This window comes from Leishmania panamensis (genome assembly GCF_000755165.1).
Source record: "Leishmania panamensis strain MHOM/PA/94/PSC-1 chromosome 14 sequence".
NCBI lineage: Eukaryota > Euglenozoa > Kinetoplastea > Trypanosomatida > Trypanosomatidae > Leishmania > Leishmania panamensis.
The window spans coordinates 235,829-257,973 of NC_025859.1; the positions used below are offsets into that span (position 1 = coordinate 235,829).

At 55.7% G+C, this 22,145-nt stretch overlaps 4 protein-coding genes and 1 pseudogene across 4 annotated transcripts, besides 2 other annotated features; all 5 read right to left on the minus strand.

Moving 5' to 3' along the window:
• Nucleotides 1-233: 233 nt before the first annotated feature.
• Nucleotides 234-651: a repeat region.
• A 32-nt stretch (nt 652-683) lies between these two features.
• Nucleotides 684-1,583, minus strand: LPMP_140680 (fatty acid elongase, putative; the record flags this gene model as incomplete). The annotated part of the gene is made up of 1 exon (XM_010699000.1): nt 684-1,583. One exon carries the CDS (start codon nt 1,581-1,583, stop codon nt 684-686), a length of 900 nt encoding a protein of 299 aa, XP_010697302.1.
• A 4,587-nt stretch (nt 1,584-6,170) lies between these two features.
• Nucleotides 6,171-6,884, minus strand: LPMP_140690 (annotated as a pseudogene).
• A 3,965-nt stretch (nt 6,885-10,849) lies between these two features.
• Nucleotides 10,850-11,818, minus strand: LPMP_140700 (fatty acid elongase, putative; the record flags this gene model as incomplete). Its single annotated transcript, XM_010699001.1, has 1 exon — nt 10,850-11,818. The coding sequence occupies one exon, from the start codon at nt 11,816-11,818 to the stop codon at nt 10,850-10,852; it is 969 nt and encodes a 322-aa protein (XP_010697303.1).
• A 2,438-nt stretch (nt 11,819-14,256) lies between these two features.
• Nucleotides 14,257-14,473: a repeat region.
• A 2,398-nt stretch (nt 14,474-16,871) lies between these two features.
• Nucleotides 16,872-18,017, minus strand: LPMP_140710 (fatty acid elongase, putative; the record flags this gene model as incomplete). Its single annotated transcript, XM_010699002.1, has 1 exon — nt 16,872-18,017. One exon carries the CDS (start codon nt 18,015-18,017, stop codon nt 16,872-16,874), a length of 1,146 nt encoding a protein of 381 aa, XP_010697304.1.
• Nucleotides 18,018-20,921: 2,904 nt separating this feature from the next.
• Nucleotides 20,922-22,145, minus strand: LPMP_140720 (fatty acid elongase, putative; the record flags this gene model as incomplete). The annotated part of the gene is made up of 1 exon (XM_010699003.1): nt 20,922-22,145. One exon carries the CDS (start codon nt 22,143-22,145, stop codon nt 20,922-20,924), a length of 1,224 nt encoding a protein of 407 aa, XP_010697305.1.

The following is a 22,145-nucleotide window of genomic DNA, read 5'->3' on the forward strand; positions in this document are numbered from 1 at the left end:
CACACACACAACACACACACACAAAGCAAACAAGCGAAAAGAGGGACAGCACGAGCGATCCAGCGCGGCGAACGGCCGCTTACAAGGTGAATCTCAGAGACGGTAGGTCACGATGAAAGGGAGAGGGGAGGGGAATACGCAGCGAGAGCGTGCGATACAGAATAATAAAAGAAGTAGAGACTGGTGATAGAGAGGTACAGACTTACCAACGTCGACAGGAGAACGACTTCGCGTTCCCAGGCGCCTATTCTCTGCCACAGCGTAGGAGCTAAACCCCACTCTGCACAGCCTGTCACGGGCCCATCGCATGGTGCGAAGCAGTGGTAGACGCGCGTTACAGCAGTGTGCCGACTCGGTCATCGGAGCACGACCTCCGCCTCGAACTCTACCCCGCCACCCCCGCTTCGTAGGCAGCCCCAACAGTAGGCGACGAGAGCCGGATGAGATGTCTTCGAGTCACGCTGGACGCTCTGCTTATCATATGGGTGGCACACGGGCGTGTCCACGGTGGCAGGCCGCTCCGACCCGGCGGTTTTCAGGACCTGACCGTCGACATCAGCGGCGATAAATTGCTGTACTCACTACACCGCAGGCTCTTGGCCTTGCCCCCCACCACAAGTGGCTCGGCATCGGCAGGGGGAGAGAGAGGTGGTGTGGAAGGCGAGGGGACTCGGTTTGTGCTTTTATTGGCCCTTTTTCATTGCCGCAGTCTTGCTCCTCGCGGTATCGGCGATACCATTCTGCTTCGCCGCAGCCGAGTGTGGCGGGGTCGGCTTCAGGTAGTTATCGTAGAAGAGCTTGCTGAAGAGGATGAGGTAGGAGACATACATCATGAAGCCTAGCCGCGCATTTTCCGCATTCGAGTCGCAGCGCTTATCCGTGAAGTACAGGATGTACAGCGTCACCGCCTGTACGATCGCGCCGATCACCATCTGCATAATCTGGAGAACGGTGATGAGTGGCGCGATGGGGCGTACGTACTTGCGGTAGCCGCAGACACAGAGGAAGTAGTAGAGGTACATGACAGAGTGCACAGCGTAGTTCATGCCGGCGAACACGAGGCCAGCTGAGATATTGTAGATGTAACCGTGCCAGCAGTACAGCATGACGGTGACGTGGTGGTACCAGTGCAGGAAGATGACGGGCTTCTTCTGAAAGACGAGGAAGGCGGTGTCGAGCATCTCAGGAATCTTGCTGAGGATGAAGAGGCAGACGAAGGCGCCGACGGGGCCATCGTAGAGGATGTTGCTGTTCCAGTGGCAAAACGCGTTGTACGCGCCACCTTTCCACGGGATCATGTCACCAGTGGTGTAGTCGTAGATGGTGAACTCCGGCACAAAGATTGTGCGGTACAGCTGCGGGAGGCAGTAGTAGGAGCCACAGAAGGAGAAGACGGTCAGCAGCAGGTTCCAGGCCTTGTTCAGCTGACGCAGATCGAACGGCTCGCGGTTTTTCATGTACGCGTCAGGGATGTACAGCACCATCACCATGTAGAGGCCCACAATGAGGACTGGGACCTCCAGGTGGTTGGCCATCCACTGGGAGACATTGTCGCCCTTGAAGGAGTCGAGAGTCTGGCACATCTTCTTGGGGCGTCTGGAGGCGAAGATGTACGGGTGTGGGGTAAAGCTTGCTACTGCTACTACTATGTGCGGGTGCGTGCGTGCTGCTGACCGTGAGGCGTGGGGGGGGGGAGGAAGAAGAAAGGAAATGGGGGCAGAGCGCAGAGCGAGAAAATGGTGTGCGTGCCAGTATGCGGAGTACAAGCGCAAACATGTGAGCTCGATATGGCTCAACTCCCCTTTTTCCCGCCTGCTATGCTGGCAGCAACCACGGGAAAGGAGAGGAGCGTCGAAGGTAGAGTCCGCGTGCGACAGATATAGACAGGGTGAGACTCGGATTGGCTGGCCTCACACAAAAGAGAAGGACATACAAGACCCAGACGAGCCGAGAGGCAGCAGTGGGACAGCCCGAGCGCACCGATGCAGTACCTTTCCCCGGTGGGTGCGTGTGTTCGTGCTTTGCGTGCTGGCGAAGCGAGAGAGAAAGCAGGCTCTGTAGAGTTCAATGACCGCAGTCGGCGCTGACGAGTGTCGGTGTCAGGAGGAGGAGACGAGGATGGAAAGAGAAAGAGAGAGACGCGTTGGTAGGATGCTTCACTTCCATGCTCGTGACGCTCGTAGAAGAAGAATGAGCTCGCGTGCCTCGGTGGTGGTAGCCAAGGTGAGAGCAGCTGGCCGCATAGCTATGGCTACCTCGGCGACAAGAGCCGCGTCATCCGGCCGACAGCCTCCTGTCGTCGCTGCTGCTGCCGCAGATGCGATAGACAGAATTGTCCACAGAGAGAGAGGACTCGGTCGACAGCGCAGCCCACCACGAGAGCGCCGTCTCTTCACCCCCATTTTCCGCACCCATTCAGCTGCCACATCGCGTTTCTTTACTACCCTTTTAAGTGTTAGTCACGATGAGCAAAAGACAAACAACCCTCTCGCGCATCATCACGCCCAGGGGGAGCACCAACATACGCATGCAGAGACAGCCGAAGGCGGAGAGGAGCTTAGAAGCCGCACAGCAGGAGGGGCATACATGCACACGCAGAGCAAAGCCCATCCTCAGGCAGGCACGCAACCCAGCTTTCGCACTTCTGCATTGTAGGATGTAACTCGGCCAGCCCAGGGAGCATTCCGCGCTTGGTTTCTTTTGTTTGAAGGTGGATGGGGAGAGGGGGAGGGGCGAGGGAATCACTGCCTCCCATTCATCGCTGCCACTCGCACGCTTCATCTGCAAAGCCGCTGAGAGCAGATCACAAGCACCAACTGCACCCACCCACCCGCCCATGTACGTACAACTGCACAGGGCATGGTCATGGGCCTAGAGGCTCGCACATCGTCTCTACACACGCGGATGAGCATTCCAGGAGACAAAGGATCCATGCACACCCGCACACATACATAGACATGCTCTCATGAAAATAGCGCTAGGCACACACGATTGTCTACGTGCGCGTTGAAAACTGCAACCCCAAGAGGTGCTGGTGGGCGGGAAGAAAACCAGGCCAGCGAACAGGGCTTGCAGTAGGCCACTGCACCGAGGGGTGGTGTCGCTTCCGAGCAGAACTTTACTGTTCAGCGGGCCGTAGGTGTGCCATTGCGGGTCGAGGAAACGGTGAAACGGGATGCACAGGCGCACATACGCAGAGACTCAGTCATACGTTGTGCGCTCACCGTGCGCCTTTTCCCCCTTTTGGTTTGGTCTTTGGGATTCAAAGTTGAAAGCGGCGGTTTGTCGGTGGTGCCCGCTCGTTAGTGTGGAGTTCTTGACAAGACGCGCGCTGTTCTGTGGCATCTCGCTACCACTGATGCGATAAAAAGGCCTCCTTCCCCCTACCTGCAGTCCTCTTACACAGTCCGCCCAAACGAGAACAAGTCAAAGGCGCCCACTCATGCGTACACAGAGGGAGGGAGAGAGAGAGAGACGGGGCGATCGACTCACACCCGCACAGGTGTGTGTCCGCATGAGTACGGGGGTGGAGGAGAAGGGGGGGGGGCGTGGGTCGAGGGGACTAAAGGACTAGGAATGAGGGTGGAGGGAGAGAAAGGGGTGGGTGGGTGGTGCGCTTTAGGCGGGAGAGACAGTAGTCGTGACAAGAAGTCCCACGCTAATCCCCTGATTCTCGTTTCACCTCACCCCTCTTTTCCTCTAGTCATGCTTAGTGCGCACTGCCCTCCAACTACACCCACATCCCACACTGGCACCTCTCCTCCTCTTCACGCCCTCTTTGGCCTATGGGCTAAACCCAAAGCAGCAACAGGGCAGGCACAGAATGACGACTCGAAGAGGAAAACGATGACAGGGACCCCCCCCAAAATGCTTTCCGAGTAAAAAGAGCGAGAGAGGCGGGCAGCCATCACATGGGAGAGAAGGGGGAGGGGGTGGAGGAGGAGAGAGTGCCAGAGAAGCGTGTTTATCGACGCGCGCGCGCCCCTGTGTGTGTGTGTGTGTGGGAGTGTGAGTGCTAATCATGGCCAGACGAAAAGGGCTGTGAAGTGAAATGGGGGCCCACAGAGGTGGTGCGCTTCAGAGAATGAGAAAAAGAGCTCAGACCACGAGGACAAGGAGAGGGCCGCCTTGAGAGGGAGACAGAGAGAGCCAAATGAAAATACATCACCTGGACGACACACCGCCACGAGGAGAGGCGATGAGGAGAAGGGATGGGGCCAGAGCGGAAGACAATAGGAGCAAGGAAGGAGTCAAAGCGCAAGCAAGCACGTACCGCGAAATTTGCAGCTAACGGCGACAGTGACCAAAGAACTACACAGCAGACGAGAAGGGAAAGAGAGCTCCACATAATAATAATACCCAAGCGAGGGCGTGCATAATCAAAATTCATGAAGCAATGCGCGCGCGCGAGAAAGAGAGTAAGAGGGAAGGTTGACGTTGTGTTCACATGGTATGGGAATGCCGCAGTTCACGTGAGGCGCGTTCGTGAAACGCGGGGGAGTAGGAGAGAGGTAGAGGGAGAAAGAAAGGGGGAGAGCAGACGCACTGAGACCCAAGTAGAGGAGCACGGAAGAGAAGTAACCTAAGAGCAAAGAGGTAAGAAAAAAGGGAGAATGTATGAATAATTGGATCCGTTCGCTGACTCACGCCCAACCTCGCGCCCCCCTTTTCGAGTATTCTTCGTATATGTTGGTGTTACCAGAAGAGAAAAAAGTGCATCACCGCATTCAGTGGCTTTCCGCTTGCCCCCGTCCCGCACGTGCATCTCTCGCTTTTCTTGTCGTTTTTTTCCCCTTTCTTCTGTGCAGCGATCTCATCAAAGGCCGCGAGAATGAGGAAGAGACGAAGAAAAAAAAATGCGCCAAGGCAGCCAAGTTCAGCCAACCACAGCAGCAGACAACCAACAATAACACAACGCAAGATGAGCAAAGTTCAACGAAAAGAGAGAGAGAGGAGGGGGAGGAGGGAGGGGGACGGCAGTGCCGCGATTTGAAAGTAAGCATAGACACACGCATACACACACACATAGGAGGGAGAAAAAAAAGAGGAAGCACAGAAGGGTGCGTCATGAAGCTCACGTTACCTTTAGAGCACAACTGTAAGCGCAGACGACCCGCAAAGGAGACTCTTCCGCTCTCCTAACGAGCATCAGAGGAGCGAAGAAGACGTAGGGAAAAGAAAAGGGTCGCACATAGACACATAAGAGGGGGAGGGGGGGGAAGAGAAAAGAAAGCGGTAGAGAGGAGGTAAATGCAGGAACTACACTGAGAGGTGTGAGGTGGAGGTGGAGGGGGTTGAGGCTGGGTGGGTGGGAAGCACACGGACAAGAAGTACGGAGGAGAAGGGCAGAGATAGGGTCAAAGAGCCGATAAAGGAGAGAGTGGAGCCGGCACCTACCCGAAACACACACATATATATATATATATATATATATATACACCCAAACAAGCCCACACCCACGCACGTACGCCCATGAGAAGAGGAGGGCCATGCAGATAGCCGCTACTTTATCAAGTACGCCCCACAAAGATGCACATAAATGGGCATTGAGCCGGAGTGCACGTACACTGTCTCAAGATGTGATTTGAAAAGCAAGCGAAGAAGAAGTGGTGGTGGTGGTGATAGGGGACACCGCGAAGGAGCGAAGAGGGGAAAATACTCGCACGCAGACACCCCCCTCTTGGCAAGCACGTCACCACACGCCACGTGCCTCATTTCGCAACGCGAACAAACAGCGAAAAAGCGGCAGAGAAGGCGCGCAGCGAAGGGAGAAAAAAGAGACGCGTGGCGCGACAACGAGAGGGATGCATGGAAGAACGAAGAGGCCACGCAGAAGCTGAAAATTCAAGAAAAAGAAGGCAACCCACCAAAGACGAGGAGGGGGGAGGAGGAAGGGGGCAGAAGAGAAGATCGGCGCAGGGATAGAGATCCTTTCTCGTTTTGAACAAGGACAGGCGTTGTCCTGGCAACGCAGGCAAGCACACATGCGAGCTGCGGGCTGCTATCTCTGTGAGTCGCCCACTGACGGGTGCGCTACTGTGGCGACTCTCCTCTTTTCTCTCTTCTTTGTTTCAGTCTTCACCCCCACCCCACTGTCCCGCTACTGAGGTCTCGCATCGCCTCTAGCGGCAGTCACGCCTCTTCAGCACGTAGTTGTCCCTGAACAAACTTCACGAAGAGCACAACGTAGGAGAAGTACATGATGGAGTGCACCCCCCATGTTCATCACCGCAAAGCCCAGCCCATTGCTGATGCCGGAGACGTGCGCGTGCCAGCAGAAGAGCATGACGGAGATATGGTGGTACCAGTGGATGAAGGGGATCGGCTTGCGCTTGAGCAGAAGGAGCACTGTGTCCATCAGCTCAGGGATCTTGCTAAGGTTGAAGGTGAGCAGCCAGAAGGCGGTGGCGCCATCCTCGAAAATGTTGCGGTTCCAGTAGCACAGAGAGGTGAAGAGACCGCCACGTACGTGGGGGGGGGTGCTGGTCCCACTCGCCGGTTGTGCGGTCCTTCTTCGACGCGAGTCCCGGGAGTTCGCTGCTCGTCATGGTCAAGACACGAAACAAGAACGGCATGCAGTAGTAGAAGCCGATTGTGGAGGCGACGCTGAAGAACAAATTCTAAATCGCCACGATGGGGCTCAGCCCCGGCACTGGCTTGCCACCAAGGAGGCGCGACAGCACGCGCGGCCCGGCATGCACGAGCAGAAAATAGCCGGCAGCAACTAGCAGCGGAATGTGAGGTGAGGCACACATCCACTGGTGTGCCTTACCACCCTCGAAGTGAGTGATGTGGTGGTGCGCCCACAGGAAGGGATTTGCGGTGGCGGGCATCGATGCTGTCAGCGACGCGGCAGTGCTCGGCGAAGTCGGTACCATTGCCATCTCTTTTTTTTTCTCTTTTCTCTCTCGGTTGTAATTTCTCGCGTACGGTTGTGCGTGTGCGTGGCCACGATTAGCTGACGAGATATGATGGGTCGCGGGACCAACAAAGAGGATGCAAGAGTGCCCAATGGAGAGCGCCAGCAGCAGCAGTAGCAGAGCCAGAGAGAGCGGTCGAGGTACGACACACGTCGGATGTCCAATGTCCGCTAGGGTGACGTTGAGTTAAGGTGAGGGTGGTTGCAGCTGATCAAAACAGCTGCGACCTGGATGCCCACTTCACTCGTTTTGTTTTCTTGGTGTGCTTGAATTGTTCTGCGAAGACACGGTGCGGTGAGTGCCTCGACGCCGGATGAAAGGTTCCGCATATTTACTCGTGCTTGTTTGCACAGTGGTGGCGATAAAGGTCAGCAGGGAGGCTCGACGATGCAACGACGACATAAAAACAGGCATGAAGAGAAGGGGGAGGAAATTCGGGGTAACAATGCAGCAGGCGAGCGCAGCGCCGGAGTTGCTCCCAACTCCACCACCAATTCTCTCCCACACAAGCCGAAAGGCTTCGGACAGTCCGTGGCAAACTCGGGCGCAGTTGAATCTGTCTTCCGCCTCAGCGCCGTCATGACTGAGGCATACGAGGGGAAAGAGTCGTAGAGTAAGAGTCAGGACAGAGGGTCATGGTGTGGAGGCCATGTGAGCGACTTGGTCCTCCATCCTTCCCCGAGAGGGACCTTCTCGTGCATCTACTTACAGAGCACTGGTGATATCTTCCTTTTCTTCCTTGCTGCCTTGTTGAGCGTCACTTCTTCCTGTCCTCGTTGTTCTCTCGCTGCCAGCATTACAGGAGAGAGAGCGTCCCAGACATAAAAGAGGCCCTAACGCAGGTAAAGGGGAGGGGGAGAGAGGGGGGGGGCCAGCAGGTGAATCCAAGAGACCTGCGAACGATGAGCAATAAGAACACCGGCATGCGCGCGCGCACACACACACACAAGTGGGCTTACAGGGAGACAAAGCAGGAAGGAAGGAAGGAGGGGAGAGGTCCAGGTGCAAGGCGCCCAAGAAGAGCACAGGAGAGGAGTACGTGCGTGAGTGAGTGCGCTATGTGAGAAGGCCTTGTGCAGAGATGGGCGAGATGGCCTGCCTCCATGGGCCCGTGAGTGTGAAAGAGGTCTGCAAGTAGGAGCGGTCGCTCTTTGGGAGCAGCTACAAGCATGAGAGTGTACACTCCTAATGTGGGCTTTTTTTTTTGGGCGCGCTGTTCTTCACCATTACACACCAACTTCGCAGAGGCTCCCATAACATTACCCAGGCAACCTACAGCAAAGACCCCGACGAGAAAGAGCAGGTTGCCTGGGGGAAAAAGCGCAAGAACTACCACTTGAGTGGCACGAGTAAAACGCTTTGTAGAGAGCCAGATGGCGAGCAAATGTCGCGCGACTAGGTTTGAAGAGGGAGGAGGTGGTGGGATGAAAAGAGTGTGATGTAGATAGCTGGCAGCTCCTGCTAAGTCGCATGCGCTTCTTCAGTATTCCTCCACAATTGAGGGGGACACATTTCGCCGCGCCTTCGCTACGCTCGTGGCCCTCGTTTATTCCTTAACCAATCGCTTGGCCAGGACCGGGCCTCGTCCCACTAGCTGTGGCGAGGGATAACATCGCCGGGACACTGGTCAGACAAAACTCCAGTATCCTTTTTCTGGGAGAGAACACACGCAGACAGTATGCTGCTCGCAAGACAGACCGTGGCACGCTCTTGCACCGTGGCAAGTGTGCTTACGCTTAGTGGCGGGGACCCTTCGTTGCGCAGTCCGTGTAGAGAGAGTGTGATGCGCTCAACCCCGCCGGGCAACGTGATTTTGTCGGTGGGCTTGCTTCCTCCCAAGCTGGGTGCTGCGATCCCGCCTGGTGGCAACGGGCGGACTGGGACTACGGGAGCAAACAAACGATGGGAACTACAGGATCGTAGAGAATAAAAACGACGCTGAATGACGAAGTCATGAGGCAGCGCCGCGGAGGGAATTCCACATCGAGGACCAAAGAAGTCATGGCCCCATGCGCAGGGTGCCGCGTACAGGCACTGCTATCCCAAAGCACAACTGTATTGTCTTTGGTGTAGGGGAGGAGGGGAGGGGAACAATGAGCAACGCCCGCTGCGTTTTAGACCGATCGGCAGCGAAGCAAAAAGAAAAAGAACGAACCGAGGAAGAGGAGTAGAGGGAGGGGGGGAGGGGGAGGCGTGGTGGTCGGCTTTGTCTGCGTTCACACTGTTCCAGTTTGTTTTGTAGTCGATCCTGCCTGGAGGGGGCGGGGTGTTACCACTTCACTGTACACTGTGTTGCGTAAAAGTGTAGATAGAGGGGGAGAAAGTTCCAATCCCACCTGACTGCACTCATACGGCTCCTCACAGAAGCCTAACTTCTCTTCGTTCCCTGCCCCCCTACGGCCTCCTTTACGTGAGCGTAATCATTCGCGTTCCACTTTATCCATTCCTTACTCGAAATTAATTTAACGGTGCTGGCAACGTATTCTCACCTCGCATGAGTGTGCTCTACACACACACACACATACACAAAACATAATAAGACGCAGCAGCAAACGTAGGCGGCCCAAGTGAGAAGATCAGAGCACCGGAAAAGAGAGAAAATGCCACGCATAAAGGCTACGCAATAAGTGAGGGGGAGGAGGCCGTCGTGCGGCGATTACTGAGAAGGCGATGGGAGGTCCGTCGCTGAGCGTACGCGTACTGACAGTAGCACAAATACACGCCTCTGCGCACCTTCTCGCATTAAACAACGTACCACAACGCATCGAATGGCAAGCGGGGACAAGAAGAAGCGGAAGAGGTTCCCCCCTCCAAAGAAAAAAAACATCAATGAAGGAATTTCTCCGTGCGTTTCACGTGCGTGCTCATATGACTGTCTGCGCGCGCGTGTGTGCGTGTGTGTGTGCGCCTGTGGACGGGGTATAAAGTGAGGTGCGAAGCGTGCACCCCAACACGAACGCACGCCATTGAGATGACACATGGGCGACCGTACAGAGTGGAAGCATCGATAGTCCCTGGGGAAAAGATGGGATGCGTACGGGTACGTTTGTGCGTGTGTCTCTGTGCAGGATGAGTGAAGGAATAAACAGCCAATGCAAAGTGACAACAAAAGTAAAAGAAAAGGGCTAGCTCGATCAGCATGCACACATTTACATCAAGGACATACGGAGAGTGCATGTGAGGCAGTGTGAGGAGGAGGGACAGTGCTGCAGTGGGTCTGCTGACTGCCTCGACGCGCGTGCTCACACAAGCAGCCCCCTCCCTTACAGTCCCCCCTTCTCCCTCTACCAACGGCCGATTGATGCTCTACAGATACCAGCTGCCACTCCGCTCATTTTCTTCTGCTTCCCTCTGTCGTAAAGCTTCCTCCCTTCCCCTTCCTTTACACATCAAGCCAAACGCAGCCCGCCACCCCATCACGGAATGTTGTCGTGCGTCGCTCTTTAGCTCGCAAGTATTGTCTGCTTTGCCACCCTCAACAAGTCGCCTTGTCCCCCCCCCTTCGGCTGCCTCTACGTTCTCAGCGCCTTAACTCCCCCTTCCTACTGCTTATAAAGTTAAAGCAAACCAAACAAACACTTCGCTCCCTCCTCCTCACACACGAGCGCCTTTTTTTGTCCTTTACGTAAGGCTGCGCGTGTGTGCCCCGGGTGTCTGTGGGGGGGGGGGGAGGGAGGGGGGTGCAGTGAAGAGCAGGCGCAGCCCAAGCGTCGCCACGCAAAGGACTTCTTTTTCCCTCGAGCAGCACAATTTAGTCCTCGCCGCCGCACAACAAACCGAGCGCCATCGCCACCGTACTATACCTGACAACGGCAGCCGCATTTACAACGAACATGCACACCGCACTCACAACAACTCTCGTTCACGACCCGCAAACGTTTTCCTCTCATGGCAGTGTCATTTTTCCTCAAAGAGGGAACAACAGCTCTTCACTTGTGTTTCTTGACAATGTCCGTCGTCACTGGCAGTGACGACGGTGCGGCCTTCTTTGACGTCTTCCTGATGTACCGGCTACGGAAGAAGTGGCTGAAGAGGAGGAGGTAGGAGACGTACATAATTAGCGCTAGCCTTGTGTTCGACGAGCTGCAGTCGCAGCCATCGCCGAGTTGGTCCATGTAGAAGACGTACACGGCAATGAGGCTGCCGATCACCATCTGCATAATCTGCAGGAAGGTGATGAGCGGCGCGATGGGGCGTACGTACTTGCCGTACCCGCAGGCCGCCACAAAATAGTAGAAGTACATGATGGTATGCACAAAGAAGTTCATGGCGGCAAACCACAGTCCACTGCTCGTCAGCGTTATCCACCCGTGCCAGCAGTACAGCATGACGGTGACGTGGTGGTACCAGTGCAGGAAGATGACGGGCTTCTTCTGAAAGACGAGGAAGGCAGTGTCGAGCATCTCAGGAATCTTGCTGAGGATGAAGGCCAGGCAGAGAAGTCCGGGGATGCCGCGGCGGTACATGCCGACGTTAAAGACGCAGAGCGACGTGTCCAGAGAGCCGCGCACGGCTACCGCATCAACCCCCTCTCGGAATCCGTCTGGGATGATGATGTTGCGGTGCATGGCTGGCGTCATGCTCGCGATGTACCGCAGCGAGCTCGGCTCCAACCCGCTGATCACCGGCGCTGTCACCAATTCGTACAGCCGCGGCACACAGTAGTAAACGCCAAGAAAGGAAAACGCAGACAATAACAAGTTCCACACGATGTTTAGGAAGCGCAGGTTGTAGGGCGGGCGGTGCTTCATGAATTTATCGCTCACAACATGAACAAGGATCACGTAGAGCACAACGGCGACGATGGGGACATCGATGTGGTTTTCCAGCCAGCGATCCACCAGTGGGAAGTCGATGGAGTCCGCTATGGCCTGCAGGTGTTGCGTGAGAAGGTTCATTTTGTTTGTGCTTGCTTTTCTTCACGAGCTTGTCTGGGCGTGCGCGCGCGCGTGTGTGTGTCAGCCTGTAAGGAACGAGGGTGAGATGAAGACTCTTGCTGACAGGGAAGACAACGACAACAGAGGAGCTTTGAACCCAAGAAAAGCTGCTAAGGAGTGAGAGCCCGAATGTGGTGGGGAGGGAGTGGGGGGGGGGTAAGTAAGTAGTGACAAGGGGAGCCGCTGATTCGAGGAGGAGGGCTCTAACAGAGATGCAGTAGGCAGAGGGCCAACGACACACAAGAGTCGAAGAGTAAAAAGGAGGACGTCCCGGGGTGTCCGTGGCTACCGTTTGGGTTCTGATCTGCCTTGCGAAGTGTGTGTGTGCGCGCGTGTGCATGCGTGCGTGAGCGCGTGTGCGTCTCTCTTGTCTTCTCACTTATTCTCCTACCCCTCCCTGGTTTGCGCAAAGGGCTCTGGGCAAGAGTGGAAGGGAGAGAGAACGGCGAAGGTGAAGGGGAGCGCACACACACACCCTCACACACACAGAGAGACACGCAGAGGGGGTACGATATAGAGCACAGGCAAAAGTAGACAAGCACAAGAGTGATGTGTGTACATATACAGAGAAGCGACAACAACTACGACTATACCGGCGCCGACTTCCCGAACGAAGCCACACGTCTGAGAGGGCGAGGGAGTGGCGCTGTGTGGAGAGGGGTGACTTGTGTGCGTGTGTGTGCTGAAGGAGGGAGGGAGGGAGGAAGGGTGGACCAGGTGTGCACACGACGGAAAAAACAGCAATTACAGGGAAAACGCGAGCGAGCGAGCGAGAGAGAGAGAGAGAGGAGGATAAGAGATGAACCTAACAGCACGAAGAAGACATACAAATAGCGATAGGGTATGTGCGTGTGCGTGTATGTGCGCTCGTCTTACGACAAAGGTGGTGCGTATCCGCGTGAAGTCCACATCGCAGGCGTGCGTGTCGGAGGATGAGACAGAGAGACGCCGCGACAACGAAGATGCAGCGACATTGTGGTGGGAAACAGGTGGCAGGTAAGGAGAGGCGAGTGCGAGCAAAATGCCGAGTGAAGGGAGCAAAAGTGGGGAGGGCGAGGGGGAGCGGGGAAAGGGAAGCGGAGGGTTGGTAGTGGATTTTGTGCATCTTGCAACGCGCATTCTCGCGCACAGGCCTTCTCCACCGTTGAGTGCGGGGGTGGTGTGCTTTACACTGAATTGCTTGCGCATGGGGGCTCGTGAGGGTGTAGGTGTAGTTCAGCACCGAGAAGTGGATGCGAAGAACATATATCTCGGTGCAGCAGAGAGGTGGCCCATGTGCCAGTGCGTTCGTTTTCCCCCTACTCGCTTTCTTGCCTCAGTGTCCCTAGTAAAATTGTCATCATTGAGAGAGAAAGAGAGTGACACACAACAGTAGCCACCTACCCAAAAACTCAAGGAACACGCACAAGCGCAGGCAGACGGCGAGACTGAGGCCCGCTTCCAGCGAACTAAAGCAATGAGGAGTACAACAGAGATGGAGGATGAAGAGAGGATGACAGGCCCCTCCCCCCCATAAAGCCACTGAAGTATGCGCAAGGACGGGCGGTCACAGCCGGAATGGTAAGATACGCATATATGAGGTGAAACAGGTCGCTTTGATATCGTAGCACTCCAGAGAAGTCTCAAGACACACACAGAAAGAGAGAGAGAGAGGGGAGGGGGGGGGGGAGAATGCCCGAGTCTCACAGGGACACCACACACACACATAGCGAAAATATGAAAAAAGGGATTAAGAGGCTCATTCGCTTATGCACACATGTGCCTTTTGCGTGGTCAGCATGTGAATATGTGTGCTTCTGTGTGTCTCGTACGTAGCACATACAGCAAGCGGGTGGTCGTAGCCAATCAGGATTGACCACGTAACCGCGAACACCTGTAGACATACACACGGAGTCGTAGTCGCAACACCCAGGGCTGTTATCAAGACACAGGAAGGAGGCGAGAAAGAGACGCCGAATGGGCGCGATAAGGGATGCTGGGATTCGTGGATCTTGTGAGAGGAAAACGCGAAACACACACACACACACAAAGCACCCAAGCCTGCAAATCGGTGAAGGAAGTGTTTCGTGTAGAAGAGAGAGAGCGAAGTGAAGGCAAAAGAGCCTTTAAACAGTATCGGCGATGCGGGAGCGGCAACCATGACGACGCTTCAGCCACGCCTCTTTGCACTTTCTCCCCCTCTTCTTCCCTCGTGCATGCGTTGGCCTGTGCACATCGCAGTGCGTGTGTTTACTTCCCCCCATTTTCGCTTTACTGCGCCACATCTCAGATCAGGCATGTGGTGGTGCGAGGAGGATGACACGCCTGCGGGGACCCCCCCCTCCACAACACATGCACCTCTTTACAGACGACAATACCGCTTTTTTTATTCGGCTTAGAGAAACGGCAAATCCAATGGTGTCGGTCACCTCGCCAGCGGTAGCAGAGCCCAGCACCCACTCTGCGGGAACGCCAGGAGCCTGCAGGCTGCCCCTCGGGTGCGACTGGGCGAACCCTTGGCGTCGGCGGGCAGGGCTGGGCAGGCGCTGTGCGGGAGAGACGTACGGACATGGCCACGCTTGTGCCCGCTCACTGCAAACCTTGTCGACAGCTCGGCCAGTACACGCATCCACCTACGGTGGTGGCCGGTTCGGTTCCTGGGCATAGCCGGGGCGCAACCCAGCGAGGCAGATGGCCTGCGGTGGGATGTGGTGCCATTAGTTCATTCGTGGTAGACAAAACGTGTTTACGGGGAACATTGTGTTGTTGAGTCGCTGCCCCCCGACCTCCCCCCTCCCTCCCTCCGTGCATGTCTGTGCCTCCGCATGTAAGGCAGGGGTCTGCGTGTGTGTTTGCTTTCCACCTGTGCTGCATCGGTCAAGGCGGGTGTGAGACACGTCCCTTAATTGTGCCCCCTTTTTTCTCTGTGCTCTTCTTCTCTCCTTCCCCCCTCTGGCGTACTTGTGTGCGCCCCTCTCAGCTCATTAAGCTCAGCCGTTGCGGATGGCATGAGCAATGCGACCACAGCATCCGCAAGGTGATGGCGGTGTGTGTGTGTCTCTCACGGCACGTTCTCTCTCCCGCCCTTCTCCCGACGAACCCGCGCTTCAGCGGCGACGAGAGAGAGAGAGAGGACTGAAAGTGTGCTACCCACGTCCTCTGCGCGTGATCGATGGCGCGGCACCAACGCATGCGCCCACGCACGCATGCATACCCTCCCATACATATACATTAGACACATAATTACACCAAGACAGACAGACGTACACATCTGCAGGCACATGCCCAAGCACATATCATTCACATGCACCTCCCCACAGTGACGCATACTCGCACATGCACAAAGAAGGAGGAGGAGGAGTGGGGCTGCATGCAAGCAAAAGCAACACAGCGTACATCGCCTGAATCTGAAAGGAATAAGAGCAAACAAGCAAGCAATCTTCAAGGTTATGCACATGAGTTGTGTTGCACGCAGTTGCTCCCTGGCGGCTTTTTTTTCTTTTTGCACAGAGAGAATAGAGAACAAAAATGATGCGAGCGTGTCTGTGGATGATACCGACCCGTTCCCTCCCCCCTTGCGCGGCCACTCAAGGACAGGGGCATAGCAGTGCTACTGCCAGATGAAAGGAGAGGGACGAAAGGGGGAGTGAGGCGTGGGAGAAACACCATCAGGAGCGAAGACACGCAATAACATCCACGCAGACACAGCTGAAACACACACACACACACACGCAAAAGGCATTGATTGACCAACAGCAATAACAGCAAAGCATATTTTAGTATTGCTGAAAAGAAGCAAGATGTGCGCAGTGCGGGGTGAGAGAATGGGGCGCTGAGGATGGCGCCTGGCTCGCAAGGTGGAGGGAAAGAGGGATGGGACGAAGACAGCAAGCCAACGAGACCAAGGGGGAACATACACATGAAATCCCAGGGAGGGTACATCAACGAATCAACATAAGAAACGGGAGAAAACGAACAAGAGCACAAGCCACCCCACTCGATGCTGCTGCCAGAGGACTTTTGCATTCACGCACGTGTGTGTGTGTGTGTGTGTGATTGTGAGTGTTGATGCACATGGGTTGTGGTCGATGCCAGACCAGAAGAAGCGGAAGCGACTCAATAATGCCCCCGGTATCCATGCCCAACAACAGAAGAAAAGCTGGGTCGTATAACGACAGCAACAACTCGAAGAAAAAGGTTGAGCACGCCCACCTTTGATGAGACCACGCGGAGAGGGAGGGAGGAAGGGAGGGAGGGGGAACGAGAAGGAAGCGTTTGCACATATGCCCACCACTTGCATGGGGGGAGCCGCAAAAATCAGCAAAGAAGAGAAAAAATAATAATAAAAAGGGAACCGAAACCGCACCGTAGCGAAACAAACGTCATCGTACCCGCGCACGCCGACACTTCGCCGCGACACAGACGCTCACAACGTTCAGCGCGTCGTGCCATACAAGAGAGAGAGAGAGGGACGGAAAAGGCTTGTTTCTCTCCAGGTGAGCGTGATGGCTTAGGATCATCGCGCCGATCAAAGAGGAACCGTGAGCATGAAATCAAGAGGAGGAGAGAGCGACACAGTTCCACATGCGTCGAATACACACCCATGCACAGGCAGACACCCATGTGCAAGTGCATATCCACAGACGTGGTTGGTAGAGAACGCAGCTGCGTGCCTGGTGGCACAGGCGAGGGTGACAAGGGAAACACATGTAGTCCGACAGAAAATGCAGAGAAAGGCGGGTGCATGGCGAGCACTGTGTGGCGTGCAGCTGTGTGTCCCCGTGTTGTCTGCTAGGCGTGACTGACTGTTAGCGTGCTTGTCCAGGAGGCGCTGCTTTGTCCTTGCTAGTGGTGATCAGAAACAGACAGAGGCGACGCTGACGCTTCGGAGAAGCCGTCTTTAGCCTTGCAGAAGAACAGGGCTGGCCCTCGACGGCAAGATAGACGTCACCGCCACTCGTTACAGATACCCAACCAAAAATGCGCGGAGCCTCGATAGCGGAACAGGCGAGTCCCACCACTTGACACCTGAGTGCTACGCTATCTTCTTGACATCCTCCGCTTGCTTCATCTCGCTAGCAGTGCGCACGCGCACAAGGCTGTTCGCGTGTACGCGCTTGTCCAGGTACAGTTCCTTGAACAGCACCGCGAACAGCACGCAGTAGCTGCCGTACATCAGCATGCCCATGCGCATGCTTGTCGGGTCGCTGTCGCAGCCCCAGAACCGGTCAGACATGTCGAACGCGGGCACCTTCGACGCCAGCGCGCCAGTCGTCACGACGCTCTTCGCGTTGTGGTAGACATAGTGGGCATTGCTGAGCACCACGTCGAAGAACTTGAAGAAGAGCGTGTTGGTGTACTCGGGACTGAGCCAGTACTGGAAGTACGTGTACACGGTGATGTACATGCCAATGAACATCTGCAACACTTGGAACAGCGTGATGACCGGCGCGAAGGGACGGATCGAGCTGCGCAGCCCCATCATGACGAGGAAGTAGTAGAAGTACATGATGGAGTGCACAGAATAGTTCATGGCGCAGAAGAAAATCCCACTCGGCATTGGCATGTAGGACGACAGCCACACGTAGATAGCGGTGACGATGTGGTGGTACCAGTGCAAGAAGGAGACCGGCTTGCGCTGGAGCACCAGGAAGAGCGTGTCGAGTAGCTCGGGTGTCTTGAGGTAGGCGAACATGGCAACAGCGAACGTGCCGGGTCCATTGTAAAAGCGCTCGGCATCGCGTTGCTGAATGTAAGCCGGCGTGCGCTCCCACTTGAAGACAACCCCGCGCTTCATGAGTTCCTGCTGGTGCGCGTAAACAACGGCAGCACGACGCGACACGAGGTCTTCATTATGGCCACTCACGTAAGGCAGCTCGCACATTGCGTTGTGCGCGCTGCGCACGCGCAGAAGGAATGGCATTTGCATGGTGACCTGAATCGTACCGTAGGTGGAGAGAATAGAGAGGGACAGATTCCACGCGGCCACAAGGTAGCGGATCCTTAGCCGGATGCTGTGCCGCTCGATGTAGGCCGGCAGGTAGAAGACGATGAGCAGAAACGCAATTGTGGAGTACACGGGGTAGTCGGGGTACCGGTCAAGAAAGTCACGACCATGTTCCGGCTTAAAGTTGCGCGGGTAGTAGCTTACCCAGTCCCATGCCGCCTGCAGCGTCTCCATCGTGCGAGAAGTGAGAATACGCCAACTAGTTGTTCGATGAGGTGGAGGAGGCAGTTTTGCGCCAGGTACCTCCCTACATGCAAGGAAGAAACGTGCTCCAGGAGTGGAACAGGAAGGCGCTTGAGGAGGAGGAGGAGAAGCAACGCCTCGAAGGGCGAAGCCAAAAGAGAGAAACTAAAAATCGGTCAAAGGAGAGTAAGAGGGCTGAAATGATGGATGAGGGTTTGGGCCAACAAGTAAGGACAGACACAGTGCTGCTCGTATGCCTGTACTCTAGCCTGTGCGTGCGTGTGTGTTGACAGGGAGTCAAATGCATAACTGCGCGACAAGGCTCATACAACAAAGGGTAAAACAGTGAGGAAGTCGTGAATGGAAAAGGAGCGAGAGTAGGTCGAGTGGGGAGCATGAAAGAGGAAGGCAGACATTGCGACCGCACAACTGGCGTGCATGAGCGAGTGTGTGAGCCTCGTTTTTTTTTTTTAAAGCGTCTCTCAGCCCCATGAAGGTGTGTTCTGTGGGTCCAATGTCCTGGCAGCAGATTTGCGCGCCCACTTGGTCGCCACAAAAGGGCCTGGGGAAGAAGGGAGAAGAGGGGGGGGGGCAATGAGGCCGAAAATACCGTGGCAGCTGCCTTGCGAGCGGAGATGCCGCCGAGATGCACTTTTTCGTCTTTGCGTTCTTCGACGTGTTCTTCTTCCTTCTGTCGAGTGGCTGGCGCTGCCCCACTACCCAGACCCACGCGTACGCACCATCTCCTCCTTGTTCAAGTGTGCAACCCCACAAGCGAAAGGCGGGTCAGAGTTTGGCGTGCGAGCGTGTGTCTGGGACGTGAGTACAACACTCGATATTGCGGGCATACAGAGATGCGCGTACACACGCTGAATGATATTAACAGACCCCCCTTCCCCCCCCCCCCCCACACACACACAGGCATAACAGAGGGCACATCGACGAGACCAACGAGGGTGTCAGCACGAGAGAAAAGGGAATGCGAAGGGAGGTGGGTGTGGTGGAGTGAGAATGATGCTCTGCCTCGATGTGAGGCCACCGCTCCCTCATCGCAGCCCCACTTCTCCGTGTAACGGGGAGAAGGACTCACAGAAGTGTAGGACTATAGAAGAGGAGAAGAGACAACGCGACATGAGCGCACATCTTTCATCAAACACACAACCACAAGTCACATACGCCCATACACATACACGCAGACGGACAGGTGCTGAGGTAGACCCCACACACGTGCTCGCCTTTACACCCAGGCATCGACACACTGGCCAAACGAGCGGACCACACTTGTGACGAGGGGGGGGTTTCGTAGGGGCACATTGATCTCATCCCAAGCACCACACGTGGCAGCAGCAGCAACAACAGTAAAAGCGATCAGGGCAGCAAAGTGATCCGTAAAAGCCTCAAACCCAAGGGCGACGGAAGAAAGGGTGGCTGAAGAAGAGAAAGGCCCGGCTGAGCATCCGCACATACACACACACACACACATCACTCATAGCAGCCACGGGGGCAGAAAGAAAAGGAAGGGAAGGACGCGAGCGAGGCGAGAGCCAAAACCCCGGACCATCAAGTCCTGCACAAAGACACACACGAGCAGAGCGCTGATCGCTCCTCCCCCCTCCCCCCTCTCCCGCCGAGTGATCAGCGCGACATCGACGGCGGCACAGCCCAACTCCACAATAAGAAGAGAGGAGAGCTGCGAAAGAAAGCAGCAGGGGCAAGTAAGGCCTCCCAGAGGGAGGGAAGGGAGGTAAGGCACTGTCGCGAGAGCTTTTTGGTCCACCTTCCCCATCTGAGGCGCATGCAGGCCCGAGTCGAAAAACTCGAAGAGCGAGCCAATTGCCCACACGCCAACACAACACCTACCTGTTGCGATCGGTTTACGGCGAAAAAAACGAAGCCGAGAGCAAAGAGGGGGAGGGTCGATAAAGGGCTTGGAAGAGGGAGAAGACGGATGAGAAAGGAAGGCCAACGCGCGAAGAAGTGTAGAGAGAGAGGGAGAGGAGCAAAGAATGTACACATAGTAGTTGTGTTCTTCCGGAGTGGCGATACAGCGGATTTCATCGCACCTATGAAAAGTGCGCCCGTGTGTGCACCAGCGCTGAGCACACCTTGTGGCTTCTCCCTCACACGCAGACACCAACCATGAAAGAGAGAGAGAGGGAGAGCGGAAGCGCACCGGCGTTTTTCCATCAGTGCGCAAGAAAAAGTTTTGCCACACAGTGAGCACTGAGGAGGAAACAAACGCCGCAGGGAGAAGATGGGCACAAAAGGGGGCGACGGGAAGGAGAAGGAGCAGATAGGAGAGAGAGAGAAGGGGGGAGGGTTCCTGGACGATGCGCGTGGGGGCACACACACCCACACACGCACAAACATGACAGAAAGCGCCAACCACATATGCAGAGAAGTGGAAATAGAGTCCTAACGAGAGAGAATAAGCGAGGTACATCAATACACGAGGAGAGAAAGACCGAAAGAGAGAGGAGGAGGAGGAAGAGTGACCAAAGGACTGTCTGTGCGCACAGAAGACCGAAGAATACGAACAAAGCGAAGAGCAAAAAAGGACGCAGGCACGGGAGCAGACTCAGACACATTTGCCGTCACGGAGGGAGGAAAGAGTGAGTCCCACGGATGCTCACTAAGCCCCCCCCCTCACCAAACCCAATAAAAGGAAACATGAAAAGGTTCGCGATGAAAGCGACACACTGCACGCACCACGCGCAGCGCAGCCCACAGCCTGCGTTGGTGGGAGTTCATGCGCCCATCGCACAGGGATAGCGAGAGGGAGAGATAGAGAGCGACTGGCAAGAAGCGAAGGGAGGTTCACGTGCGATGCGCAGGAGGTGAGGTGCTCCCTGTATGCATTGCTTCTCTGTCAAGTGGCCCTGTCAATGCAACACGTCATGCATCATTGCACCTTTTTGTGGACTTCTCATTAGTGACGGTGGAGGCGGCACCGCCGTTGCCATTTATCTTGCCTTCGGCCTTGTTCTTCCTCGCCTGCTGCGCCTTGCGCGCCAGCACGAGGCTGTTCGCGTGTACGCGCTTGTCCAGGTACAGTTCCTTGAACAGCACCGCGAACAGCACGCAGTAGCTGCCGTACATCAGCATGCCCATGCGCATGCTTGTCGGGTCGCTGTCGCAGCCCCAGAACCGGTCAGACATGTCGAACGCGGGCACCTTCGACGCCAGCGCGCCAGTCGTCACGACGCTCTTCGCGTTGTGGTAGACATAGTGGGCATTGCTGAGCACCACGTCGAAGAACTTGAAGAAGAGCGTGTTGGTGTACTCGGGACTGAGCCAGTACTGGAAGTACGTGTACACGGTGATGTACATGCCAATGAACATCTGCAACACTTGGAACAGCGTGATGACCGGCGCGAAGGGACGGATCGAGCTGCGCAGCCCCATCATGACGAGGAAGTAGTAGAAGTACATGATGGAGTGCACAAAGTAGTTCATGGTGGAGAAAAAGACCCCGCTTGGGATAAGCACGTATGAGGCATGCCAGCAGTACATGGCGGTGACGATGTGGTGGTACCAGTGCAAGAAGGAGACCGGCTTGCGCTGGAGCACCAGGAAGAGCGTGTCGAGTAGCTCGGGTGTCTTGAGGTACATGAACATGGCAGTGTAAAACGCGCTCGGTCCATCATAGTTTTGATCCAGCGCCTGGTGCGCGTATGTGGCGATACGGGGGTTGTGCTTGTGAATGTTGTTGTGGTCAAAGACGGCATCCGGGCTTGGGTCGTAGTAGTCGTTCTGGATTTCGTTGCCCCCCATACGCTTCGAGTGACGTACCGACAGCTTCGTGCAGCACGTCTTGTGGAAGCCCTTTTCGAAAAGGGTCGTTTTGTAGAGGTTCTGCACGCAGTAATAGGATCCGAGCACCGACACGAGCGACAGGGTGAGGTTCCAGAAGGCGACGAGGTACTTGATGTTGAAGGTCCACCGACGTCGCTCAATTAGCCCAGGCAGGGAGAAGACGGCAACGAGGTACAGCATAGCGGCATAGAAGGGGTAGTCGGGCGCGGCGTCAAGGAAGTCGCGCGCAGAGCTGCCCTTGAAATGGGCTGGAGTGTTAATCCACCCCATGACCCACTCGGAGATGGATGTCGTGGCTGACAT